Source organism: Sebastes umbrosus, chromosome 7 (assembly GCF_015220745.1).
Source record: "Sebastes umbrosus isolate fSebUmb1 chromosome 7, fSebUmb1.pri, whole genome shotgun sequence".
Taxonomy (NCBI): domain Eukaryota; kingdom Metazoa; phylum Chordata; class Actinopteri; order Perciformes; family Sebastidae; genus Sebastes; species Sebastes umbrosus.
In genome coordinates this window covers 17,832,764-17,846,078 of record NC_051275.1, presented here as the reverse complement: position 1 = coordinate 17,846,078, position 13,315 = coordinate 17,832,764, and the positions used below count along the sequence as shown (strand labels likewise).

Genomic DNA, 13,315 nt, shown 5'->3' with positions numbered 1-13,315 from the left:
ATTGCTCATAATATCTCCTATCTTAATAATAAGATGCTTGCAGCTTAGTTGTCTTTGTAGGACTATACTCTTGTCTTTATAGAAGAGTATTCTAGTCTAGAGAGGCTTATCGAACATCATGCATTGATTATAACCATGTTTTTATTTGCAAAATGCACTTAAAACATCTTCATTTTATAGCTTATGATTATGATCCAAGCAGATATACTGCAGATTTTAGTTGCCAAATAGTCGATAGTAAATAGTTACAGGATGATCGAGATCTGTAAATAAGAGAAATCATTCACTGGTGCTTATCTTTTATTTTTCGTCAGTTGTTTGCCATATGCATTTTTTTTTTTTACCAGGCATTACTGCTCATAATATCTCCAATCTTAATAATAAGATGCTTGCAGCTTATAGTTGTGTTGGTACAGTTTTAAAAAGTTTAAATTTATTAGGGAAAGAAAAGGCATAAATATGATAAACAACAAGGCCTCCTCATGTGGATAATATTCTATTATAATATGCAAGGACTTATAAACCAAATATCTAGCATTTTTTATATCATAAGTTTATGAAAGTATCATTCTGGTCCTTGATTTGCCTTAAGTTTAAAAAAAAAACGCAGCAGTCTAGCTCAATTCCGATTGATTAGAAGCCTTATTATAATAATGTGTTATATTAATTCATGACATAAGCGTCATTGATTTTCACTTATCTCAGAACATGTTAATATATCTTTTATATATAATAGTAATGAAGACGCATCAAACAGCTGACATATACAGACATCACTGCACATGAAAGGTGGCAATCAGGCGCTGTCATTTCTGTGTCACATAGATGCCAGGTGTGAAAGCACATCAGGTAAAATAGGAGGATATAGATGGCTTGAATAAAAAAAATCTGATGATCTCATAGTAAAAATATAAAATAGATTTTAGGTGGAAGAATTGTTTTTCGTAATTGTCCTCAATACAGTTTTTTTTCTATTATCATAACGAAAATAGTAGCAAAAAAAAATTATAATCAGAGATTAAAGACAGCATAAAATCATACTTTAAACCTGCAAATATTTAATTAAATATAAACAATTGCTTTTGTGTTGAATGCTGCCAAACGACCAATTCCAAATTGCTATATTTTTTTTATACATTTTAAGAAAAGAGAGCCAACTGTTGGGACAAAATATAACAACACACAGGACAAGATGTATATCTTAAGACTGGGGTGGCTTGTAAAAAGATGACATCTGTTCGTCATGGGCAGCGTGGTTAAAAGCGGATCTGCGACGACAAGCATGTATCAGACATCCAACAGTGGGCACAGCGTTGCATATTTATAAGCAGTTAATAATTAAAGAGCTTTATGTAGCTCTACAAAACATCCGAGGTCTGATAGCTCTGTGATATGTGAATGTGAGGGCTGGGAGGGCATGTCTTTCTTTCTTTTCTTATCATCTAGGTTTTATTTCAATCAGTGCAGCTCGATAATAATTTCTATATAGTGCACATTATTTATGTTATTAACCCTTTAATCTGGGGGTACAGTTTGCACATTTGGCTCATTTTACAAAATATTTTTTTAAAGCTGTATCAAACTGATGTATGTTATGTGATTGATATGAGAATTAAAGCTCGTTGTTCATTGTAAAAAACATAATAAATATTTCATAAATGTGTTAAGATGATGACCACAGATTGGAGGTCACAGTGCAGCTCCATGATGCTGATGTCTTTCTTATCATCTAGGTTTTATTTCAATCAGTGCAGCTCGATAATAATTTCTGTAGTGCACATTATTTAAGTTATTATTAACCCTTTAATCTGGGGGTACAGTTTGCACATTTGGCTCATTTTTACAAAAGATTTTTTTTAAGCTGTATCAAACCGATGTGTTATGTGATTGATATGAGAATTAAAGCTCGTTGTTCATTGTAAAAAAACATAATAAATATTTCATAAATATGTGACCACAGATTGGAAAATTAGATTTTCAACACGAATCAGCAGAAAAAAATAGAAAAATAGACTAATGACAAAGTGAAAACAAAACAATGCATTCATCCTGATCCTAATATAGTACAAATATTAAAACAAAATAACCTCTAAAGTTTAACCTCCTTTACTATAACACACCTAAAGCACCTACAGCTCCATGATGCTGATGTCTCTCTCTCTCTCTGTCTCTCTCTCTCTCTCTCTCTCTCAGGCAACACGGACGTGAAGGAAAGGAAAGAGGACTCGAAGCCTTTAGAGGACGAGGCTCAGGCGAAAATCAAACAGAGGAGAAGTCGGACTAACTTCACATTAGAGCAGCTCAACGAGCTGGAGCGACTCTTCGACGAGACGCACTATCCGGACGCCTTCATGAGAGAGGAGCTCAGCCAGAGACTGGGACTGTCGGAGGCCAGAGTACAGGTAGGAAGAGTCCTCTCAAACTGGGGGGAAATAAAGTAATAACATGAATATGATCATAATAATCATTTTAATAATATTGAGGCAGCATTAAGACGTGTTTGGTTAGACAAAAATGTCACATAGGGGGCCCTTAAATCTAAGTAAATTATCAAAAAAAAATGATAATTATTGAAAATGAAATAATATGCCAAAGTAGATCAGTTCCACAATATTTGTCAGCCTTATCTGAATTATATTGGACCTGAACTCTCTTCCATTATTTCACAAGGAGTCTCTTGAACATGAATTCATATATATCCTGTGACTTCCCTGCACTATGGACTATTTCCTATGACCTCCTTTATACATTTTTTTTTTATCTGATCTGTACCAGTGTTTGTTGTTTTTTTTTTTTTTTTATTGTGTTTGTGAAAATAAGAAAACCCAATAAACATATTAGTGAAAAAATAAATAAATAAAATAATAATTATTATTACCATTAAAAACATTATCATATATGGCACAATATGTGTATACGAGTACAGGCTGTATGTGCCAAAAACATTGGACAAGAAAGTGACCCACATGCTTAAGCTGAAATAAATAATAATAATAATAATAATAATAATAATAATAATAATAATAATAATAATAATATTAATAGAAGGAAAACATAATAAGAAATGCACCCACGTTTTTCTCATATTCTATCTGTTTTTTCCAGGGGGGGGGATTTTTTAATAATATTTACACTAATTTATGTTATGATAAGCTTGATATATAACGCATAAACACAGTGGGATAACATTTTGTTTTAAGGAGGTTTTAAAATATATAAGATAGCCTAAAATAACGTGCACAGACATACACAAGTAGGCCTGAATCCCATGGGTGTTTGTAGGGTTTAATAAATTGAATAAGATTTTTAAAGAAGGAAGAAAAAACATAGTTCACCATCAAAATGTTATTTAAAAAAAAATAATAATAATAATTTTCTGATTAGATTATTTTCTCTTAGCTTTGTTTTGATTGTTTAATTTGTGTTAACTTATCTCAACCAGGACTTTGTTTTGCATCACGAGAGTCGTTTTTAATCCTTATTATGAAACAAATAATAAGCCTACAAATATTTGCCTTCAGTTTCTGGGGGGTGTATATGTTACCAAGGGTTTGTGTTTGTCAGAGATGCTGTCGTTTTTCATGGGGACAGACCATCTGCGCAGAAACCCAGTAAGGCTTCAGCCATTCAGACATGCCTTGTGTAATGGGAGCAGGGGGTTGGTTGGGGGGCGGGGGGGACAATGAACATATAGACATCTGATGTATCAAAACCCTATAATAATATATTATTACAGTCTCTTCTATCCTGTATATATGCCCTGGCTGCAGGACCTAGCATTTTCTCCATCTTGAATATGGCTGGTTATATATAGTGGGAAATATAAATCATAAAACAGGCCATCCCAAACTCACCCTTCACCCCTCCCAAAAAAAAAAAAAAAGTTAAAGCCAGCTTTTTTGCAGGGCTCTCCCAGCCTGAACTGGAATCTCCCCAATAAGGCGTATTGTATCCACGAACAAGGCGCACAGCTCGGGGATTTGCATAAATTATGTATTATGTTCAAAATCAAGCAGCTCTCTCTCCCTTTCTCTCTCTGTTGGACTATTATATCTTCTTTTTTTTTTTTACCAGTTGCATGCACCACATTTTCATTTTGATTTAAAAACCCTCAAATCAATAACAAGCATTTGCTTTTATCATGGCGATAAATTATATAGCTGCACAAAAAGGGACTTCCGATTGACATAATACTGTGGTCAATAAATGAAGGCATGCTGACAGCCAGATCGATATGATATTTCAATCATGCTTTCACTGTTGCAGTGTGTATATGGATGTAATGTATAAGGGTAGAGATTGACATGTGTTGTATTATTATGGGCTAATTTAGCCCGAGCTTTTGTGTCTGTGGAGATTCAAAGCAGATTATCATAGAAATGAATCGTTTAATCTGTGTTCCAAAGGCGTTTTTTTCTGAAAAAAAAATTGACGCTTGTCAAATTTCAACAGAAGGAAGAAAGAGAAAGTCTTTGAAGCGCAGGTTTTTTTTTTGTGTGTGTGCAAAGTGTGTGTTATGGTGGTGATTAGACCCCCAAAAAAAAAACAAAAAAAAAAAAACTGCTTAAGCGTTTCTGTGACATGGATTTTCCTGCAGATAAGGGTAATTAATTTCAGCGGTCATTTAATGAGAGGAGAAGAGAGATGGAAAGAGAAAAGGAGGGAGATGCTCTCAGATCGCCTTGCTCTGATGTCCAAAACCGTAATAGCATCGCTGCTATTCGATATGTGAGAGTCCATTCAACTCTTCTGGGACACTAATCTATAGAAAGATGAAACCGACGCTGACAAGGTTATTTATTATAGCCCAATAAGTCCTGTGCACATTTCCAACAAACAAGGGTGTTTCTATTCTCCTAATACGGTTTTAATGTCCCTCTTTTTCTAGATTTACTACTTTCCTCCCTTTCTCTCCTCCACCACCACCACCACCACTATCATCCTCTTGCTGTAGACTAAATGTAATAATTCAAATCTGGGGTTAAGCAGTGCCATTAATATTTCAGTGCTCCTAGGGGATATTGTTTTTCTGCGGTTGTTGTCACTTTGAGAGGAATTACACATGGTCCTCACAAGCAGCTGCCAATCAGTGGCTCTCTAATTAATTTCTGTCCCTGCAGGTTTGGTTCCAGAATAGAAGAGCCAAATGCAGAAAGCAGGAGAACCAGTTACATAAAGGTACGCTTTTATCTTTTGCATGCTCCCACAAGAAAAACTGTATTTCTATTTCTATTCTATTCCTCAAATGCATGCATCTTTTTTTTTTATCTGTATGCAAGTGTTACTTATTTGGGAAGTGGCTTCATTTCCAGTTAATTAAGCCATCAAAAGCACTGTGATTTCTTTTAGTTTATCTTATTAAAGTTTACTCTGACAATCAGTTTACAGTTTACTTCTTTGTGTGTGTTTTTTTTTTTAAATATTCTCCTCACAATTAGGCTATCATCTGTGCTTTTTTTGTTGCAGGAGTCCTGATTGGAGCAGCAAATCAGTTTGAAGCTTGTCGTGTAGCTCCATATGTCAACGTGGGGGCTTTACGGATGCCATTCCAACAGGCAAGTTGCTTTGAAGCCTCTAGTCTTAAAAATCAGACCAATCCCCGGACTGCTGTCTTGGCACAGGCTCTGCCCAAGTGCTATGCAGAGACTCCAGTTCCAATGTAGGGGGTAACTAAACTCTTATTACCACACTGACAAAAACACACTGTGCCAACACAGCGTAGCCTGTACAACCTAATTGGAAAATTCCCTCTATTGTTTTGTGTGGCTCATTTTTGTGCCTATTTTACTGGAGCAAGTACACATACTTCAGAGTGTCAAATAGTCAGGCCAGGAGTTTCTGAATGTTTCCCTACCTCACACAAAAGTAGAATTTCCAGTGTTGGATTGGTTTGTTTTTGATATATTAAACTGTGCACCTGTGTGAGCGTCTGGACAAATACTGTTTACAATTTACTAGGGCTGTGTATTGGCAAGAATCTGGCGATACAATACGTATCATGATACAGGGGTTACGATTCAATATATTGAGATATACTGCGATACTGATACTTTTTGTGCAATTTGAGCCACTGTCTGCCATGAATCATTGCATGTAAACTTTATTATTATTAATTAAAAATCGATAGTGTTTTTGAGAATCCATACAGTATCACAAAACATAATATTTTCAATATTTTCTTACACCCCTACAATTTATATTGCATTGAAGTTTTAGTGAAGTCTAAGTTTATTATCTTGTAGGCAAAAGGCCCAAGATTCCCAAGGGCAATCAAAGAAAGTTTGATTTGAGATACGATTTCATGCTATTGATGTCCAAATAAAAACTCAAATTTGACCTTTTGGTTCACAAGAGTTGCAGTAGTCAATAATGTCACTAGAACTACAGATGGCATCCAGTGATATTATTGCTCAATGACACTTCAGTAGAAAAGTCTCTGTAACATCCAACATCATAGCACTTTTTGTGCAATTTGAGCCACTGTCTGCCACGAATCATTGCATGTAAACTTTATTATTAATTAAAAATTTATAGTGTTTTTGAGAATTGACACAGTATCACAAAACATAGTATCCCGATATTTTCAATATTTTCTTACACCCCTACAATTTATATTGCATTGAATTTTAGTGAAGTCTGGGTTTATTATCTTGTATAGGCAAAGGCCCGAGATTCCCATTTCATGCTATTGATGTCCAAATAAAAAACTCAAATTTGACCTTTGGTTCACAACAGTTGCAGTAGTCAATAATGTCACTATAGAAGTATATAGATGGTATCCAGTGATATTGCTCAATGACACTTCAGTAGAAAAGCTCAGGGATTGAACCCTGAACCAGCTGAATGAATGATGACCTCTGTAATCACAAGGTCACCCATGCCTCCTCCTCATACAGATGCTTGTTGAACCACTAGTGCCACTATGTAGTGAAATGAGCCTTCACTGCGCACATCAACCCACTGCAAAAAGTTAACGCATGTTCTCCCCCCCCTTCTCGTCCCGTCCCTATAGGATAGTCATTGCAACGTGCCGCCCTTCTCCTTTCAGGTGCAGGCGCAACTGCAGCTGGACAGCGCCGTGGCCCACGCGCAGCACCACCTGCACTCTCACCTGGCGGCGCACGCGCCCTACATGATGTTCCCCGCGCCGCCGTTCGGCCTGCCGCTGGCGACGCTCGCGGCCGAGTCCGCGTCCGCCGCGAGCGTCGTGGCAGCCGCAGCCGCCGCCAAGAACACCAGCAAGAACTCCAGCATCGCAGACCTGAGACTGAAGGCCAAGAAGCACACGGCCGCGCTGGGACTGTGACGCCAGGTAGACTGCTGTGGGAGGACGCAGCTCGTGCGTATGCCTGCTGCTGCCGCATCCTCCTCGCGAGACACTGAACACTTTCAAAGTGAAGAAGAGGGAAGTGAGAAGAAATTATCCAAGGACGATATTTATGTTTTCTTTTTTTAAAAAATGAAGGATGACGAGTATAACTATAAAAATATAGGCTATTTATGAGAAAAAGAAGAAGAAGAGACTGTGACGTCATATAGCCTACACAGGTGTGATTTTTTTTGGACGCCAAATAAAAAGTGGATCCTTCTCTGCAGCCACGTGGCTGAGGAAGGACGGCGGGAAAACCCATATGAGGAAGAAGAAGAGGAGGAGGAGGACAATGCAGCTGGGACGGTCGATACTTTGTCAAACAAGGCGAACCATTCTGCACTTCTGTTTTTAATATTATATTATTATTGTTTATGATTTTGAACCTATATAGAGGCTGGCCTCGTTATAAAAACTCTGCAAAAAGGACAGAGTGGGAATTCTTTGACAAAAAAAAAAAGACAATATTCCAAAGTGTTTCTCCCTTTTTCTGTTTTCCGAAATTCAAAAATGCCCAAGCAGTGTTTTTGCATGAGTTTGTCTTTTCACGGATGACGTGATGTGAGCCATCTCTCTCTCTTTCTCTCTCTTCCTCTCTCTCTGAGGAACTCACTTGAATGTTTGGCCTGTATTTGACCTTGTTTGGACCTCCTCTGGTAAAAGGTGAAACACCAGAAATGTGAGATTATAATATATGTGTGTAGGCTATGCTGAACTTTTTTTTTGTCAGGATAACCAGATCTAGTGTCCATTATAAAGGTGGTGATTTGTCAACCTTTTTAAAAGGAGCATTATGTGTCATCTTTAACACGAGATGCAAACCGGTACGGGCACGTGTAAAATATGTTTATACACAAGAAAAACATGCATTATTTTTTATTATTATTTTAGTGGCTTTATGAAAACGCCTTGTGGGGGAATTTTTGTTCATTTTGTATTTTACTTTATTTTTCCGTGTATTAAAAAAAAAAATCATGTGCTTTCTGTATGTAATTTTGATGTTTTTATAACAGTGAAAGTGAACTTACCTGAGGCACGGGTTTCTAAAAAAAAAAAAAAAAAAAAAGAAAGAAGAAGAAGAATCATGGGATTGTTTTACTTTTTCCATCACATGTGAAACGTGAATCCACCTAAACAAAAATGTTTTTCGTTCCTATAATAAATTAACTAAAGTTTCTTTAATGACTTGACATTATTTTATCATTTTTAATTGGCCTAAAATATTATTATTATTATTATTATTATTGCTGCTGTCGGTAAAGCTTTGAGGGCAACATGTTTTTAATAATTCATGCCTGTAGCTATAGGTCTTTTGATAACGTCACAGTTGTGACAGGCCCGTTTAGTCAGGAACATGGCTGTCTGTTGCTGCTCCCATGCCAAACCGATGCATTATTCATCATTTGGTTATGGAGCGTTTGGAAGAGGAGTGCTGGCAATTTCCAGTACAAGCTAGAAAAACTGGCAGATAAAGGATAAAGAGAAAAAGGGGCCGTTCAGTGGCTCAAAGATAAAGTTTTGCAGCACTTGAAATGCACACTATAATATATATATTTTTGCTCATTTTGATTTGAAAACACTCTGTTATTCTTGCAATAATTAGCCTAAATAAACTAAACCCCAACAGTCTAATAATTATATAAAACAACATTGTATGTAATTACACCCGCAGTGTGTTTGTGGCATAAAAGAGTTTTTTTTCACCAAGATATTGTCAGTATAAATGTGTTTTTTACATAAAATAATAATAATAGGTTAATGGTATTCGATGTAATTCCACTGTGTTGAATTTTGCCTCCTGCCCATCTTCTCTTAGAATTAAAATGTTGTCTGTTTTGTGCGTCATGACCCAAAGTTTGGGGCATTATGCATAAAAAATATACAAGCAAAGTAAAACAAAGCCAAGGTCTTTGTGAAAATCATTTATTAACGCCCGCCTCACTTGACTTACAAATGCGCCTGATTCATTTCCTGACATCTTAACCGCCTCTTATTGAGCATTTAATAAACACCTGACACAGGGAGAACTATAATTATAGGGATCCGGATCGCATTACAACCCTTCCGATATTTCCACACAAAACACAATGTCTTTAGCTATTAATTAATACTGATCTCACAGAGTCTGCACTAGAGTCTGGAGTGTTTGTGTATCCCCGCCGTTTGGGGCAGGATTTAGACGCCAAAACTATTGAATTATTGATTCAGAGCCTCGCCAGTAATGGAGGAGACGGAACTGGGAAACTGCTGAGGAGCCGGGAGCGCGCACTGGGGGGTCGGGGGCGCGCCTGCATGTCCTGAGACTGTACACTGTTAAGACTTACCCAGTAAAATAACAGTAAAGAACTGGCAGCAGGGTTGCCTTTATGTTACTGTAAAATTAACATTATTATACTGTCGCTGAAATTTACAACTTTGCACTGTTAATGAAAAATAATTTTTTTTTGTATTAATTTCACAGTATTTTACAGATAATTTACTGTTTAAAGATACATTATATAGCTGTTTTTCACATTTCTTTTACTATTTATTTTTTTCATACATTTTAATAAACATTATTTTTTGCCTAGATGAATAGACTTAGCAGGTTACAGACATAGGAATAGTCACACTAAATACAATTAAAGGCACTTGTTAGGAAAAAGGCTATAATAGACTTGTTGACACTTTTCCCCCAAATGTCTGTCTCTAGCTGGCTACAAGCACAGAATGCAAACCATAACAACATGTGAGTGAAGAACAGAGCTACTTCACTGATTTTACAATCATGTGCAATTTACAAGCCTCACATGTGCAGATCAGGTCCCAGAATTAAAATAAATACTACTTGAAACTGTTACAGATGATACTTTAGACAGTTGATCAGCAGTAAAGTGCTGCTTTTTAAGAATGCATTATAGTTCAGTTAAAAAACGGCCTGTGAGCGTAATTTAACAGGTTTTCTTTTGTATTAACAGTAAAGCACTGTTTTTTAGCAAAAACAGGTTAATACTGTTGAAATCCTGCTGTAAATTAACAGCAATTGTTTACAGTGTAGTAGTGAGTGACCTGGCTGTGTTTTTTGTGAGTGAGGTCAAGTTCATCAGATGTCACATTAATTACACTGTTCAACATTATTATGCATTATTATTTCATATAGAACAATTGGGTCTAAGGCATCTAATTTTGTTTGAAGGCATGACAAATCCTCCTTTGGAATTAAAAAAAAAACATGATTTAAAAGGTTCAGGACTTATTTTCTAATCTCATATACTATTATTATTATAGTATGTAAGATTGAAAACATGCCATAAACTACAAGTGTCACCAAGCGAGTGCACCACAAGGACATTCCTGTATGGTGAAAATAATGAAAACAACAGTGATTTTATGAAGGGATAATTAAATCCCCTGTAATATTTAGTGTCACCTGAAGGATACCCTAATGGAGTCTGTGCGTTTACTCTCATTTTTTTCAGTTTACACAACAGCTTTTTTAAACATCCCTATATACGCTTCTTCATGACTATACAATCCAAAGTCCTGCCCTTGTGGCTAGGACCGGCAGCTATCAGCATGTCCTGAGGTGTAGCGGTGGAGTGGAGGGCCTCCGCCCTGAGGGGCCCAGGAGACAATGAGACGGGGACACACAAGTGTTCTCCTGATTAGACATGGAGACGACCAGCGCTCTCGCTCTCCTCTCAACACACTCTTAAGACACACACCCCCACGCAGCCAGCCGGGAGCCACGGCCACGCAGGCTCTCTCTCTCTCTCTCTCTCTGGCTTCACTGTCTTTCCGTCTCGCAACCGCTCCACGCTCTCCCCTGGTCTCTCCCTCCTTCCTCAACTCATACACACTCTCTCTCTTTATAATGGATTATTGTACACCATGTTGGAGGAGTCGAGTCTATTCAAGTTCATCAAATGAATGAAAACAATATGTATAAATCCAAATGCATGTAAGCAAGCAAACACACACACCTACACGCACGCACACAAAGAGATCATCCTAGCCTGGTGAGTCACAACAGCACTCCACACCATGGAATCCTTCATATCAACTGGTGCTGTCTTGTTGCTATATTTACCCCACTACAACCCCAGAGACAAATACACTACTCTCTCATTTCCCGCACTTGGCCCTTTATCAAATTAGGGCACGTTAGACAACCACACAGAGCAGTTTCTACTGACAGCCGAGGCACTTTTTCTTTTTTTTTTCTGCATGTGAATGGCTGTGGCTAAATGTGATTGTATATACTGTTTGTATCCACGCTGTATGAATTTATGTGAGAAAGTATGCTCCCTTTCTCTTCCTCTCTCTCTAAGGGGTTTTGCCTTTGTTACATGTTAGGAGTACTCAAAGAGCAGGGCGCACACAGCACCGCACCAAAGACAACAGCCATCAGGAGCAACGGCAGATAAAAGAGTGACTTCAAAGACATCAAATGGAGCGAAAGTGAAAAAGAAACCTGCTGAAAACTCCCTCCAGTAGCACTCAGGCCAGCAATTAGGACGCCATATCGCTGCCTGTTATCACATGCGTGCACCGTATAGGCCTGGGTGGCTAACCGCAGCACTCGGTGTGGGTTGCAGTCAGCGGAGAATTACAGCATTCATAGAGCTCGACTGTAACACTGTATTTAATTTCACTGTAGGATGAAAAGTGGGTGTTCGCACAGATTTGACCCCTGCTATGACCAGGGAGGCTTAGCCGTGGTGATTACAGACAAAGAAAAACAACAGTCTCTATCTCCAGCTCCTTCTATTCAGCAGCTAAGTAGAACAAAACAAAACAGAGGTCAGAACAAAACAAGAAGTCTAATTGTTTCACTGCTTCCTGTTTAGGTGCCCCGGGGCAATCTACACATTTTTATGTACTGGGCGCATTTTATTTGTTATTAATTCATTTCCAGTTGCAGCTGGTTTGCAGATGAGGGAGATAACATAATGTATAACTCCCTGCCCTGGGAAGAAGACATAACAAGGGTGTATGTGTTGAGACCTGTGGGCATTAGCAGCTCTGAGGGGATTTGATTGTTTCCAGTGAAAAAAGGTGACATTTGGTGCATTGTGGGGTGAGTTTGCGTGCATTTTTGTGTGTGCATTGTGGTCTCGGAGAAAAAGAGAACAAAATGAAATGCAAAGGGAGAGAAAGAGAGAGAGAGAGAGAGAGAGAGGGAGGGAGAGAGTGATGAGTGGCACACAGTAAATGTTAAACATTTGGTCCATGCTGCTCTGTATTTACAAGCTGGTAAGATCCAATCATCTGTGTGTGAGTATAATCGAGTACTTGCTGTTCCATCATCAGATGTTTGTACACAGACTCTTAAATTACAAAAAGCGTCTTGGAAACACAGGCCTAACTCATCCCATATTGATTGTATTCACGCTGTCTGGAGTTTACAAAATGTCATTTTAAAATGTCTTGAAATGACCAAAAAAAGCTGACAAATCACCCCAATATTTGCATCAGGATGCTCAAGTGTCTTTTTAATGTGGCTAAATTCGGGGAGGTCCAGGATCATTCATTCTGGGGTTAAAAGCTTTTTCAACATTCTGTCCAGGAAAGCATTTATGACCATTTATATATCTGTCAACCGCCTTCGAATGCTCTCTGAACTGGTGACAGACGTGTGCGGTCAAGGCAAAGTTTACATGTGATGGAAAATAGCCCCTGGTTTTTCAGTATAAGCATCAATCACCTGTATACTGTAAATGTTATACTCATAAAGCCGTTAGTTGTTTTCACATAGCCATAAATCTGAGTATGTGCAGTACAAAAATCAATACATCTTACTGATGTTAGAAAACATACAAGTCTATGATGGATACGTTGGCTGCAATTTATGCACGCTTTTTCATTCCATAGTTGCATTCAAACACATCATAACTTTGTGAGAAATGCATTGTGATTGTGTCAGAATGTGACCGAAGGAATCTGTAAACATTAACAATATGTTAT

The 13,315-nt window shown here is 37.7% G+C and overlaps 1 protein-coding gene across 1 annotated transcript in view; it reads left to right on the top strand.

The window, feature by feature from the left end:
* shox2 (short stature homeobox 2) overlaps nucleotides 1-8,559 on the top strand; it is a 9,789-nt gene extending 1,230 nt beyond the window's left edge. The window contains exons 2-5 of the mRNA XM_037774444.1: nucleotides 2,194-2,402; nucleotides 5,121-5,178; nucleotides 5,467-5,555; nucleotides 7,013-8,559. Coding sequence (XP_037630372.1) covers nucleotides 2,194-2,402; nucleotides 5,121-5,178; nucleotides 5,467-5,555; nucleotides 7,013-7,306 — 650 coding nt within the window. The 3' untranslated portion in view covers nucleotides 7,307-8,559. The remainder of the gene's footprint in view (nucleotides 1-2,193; nucleotides 2,403-5,120; nucleotides 5,179-5,466; nucleotides 5,556-7,012) is intronic.
* Nucleotides 8,560-13,315: the final 4,756 nt, after the last annotated feature.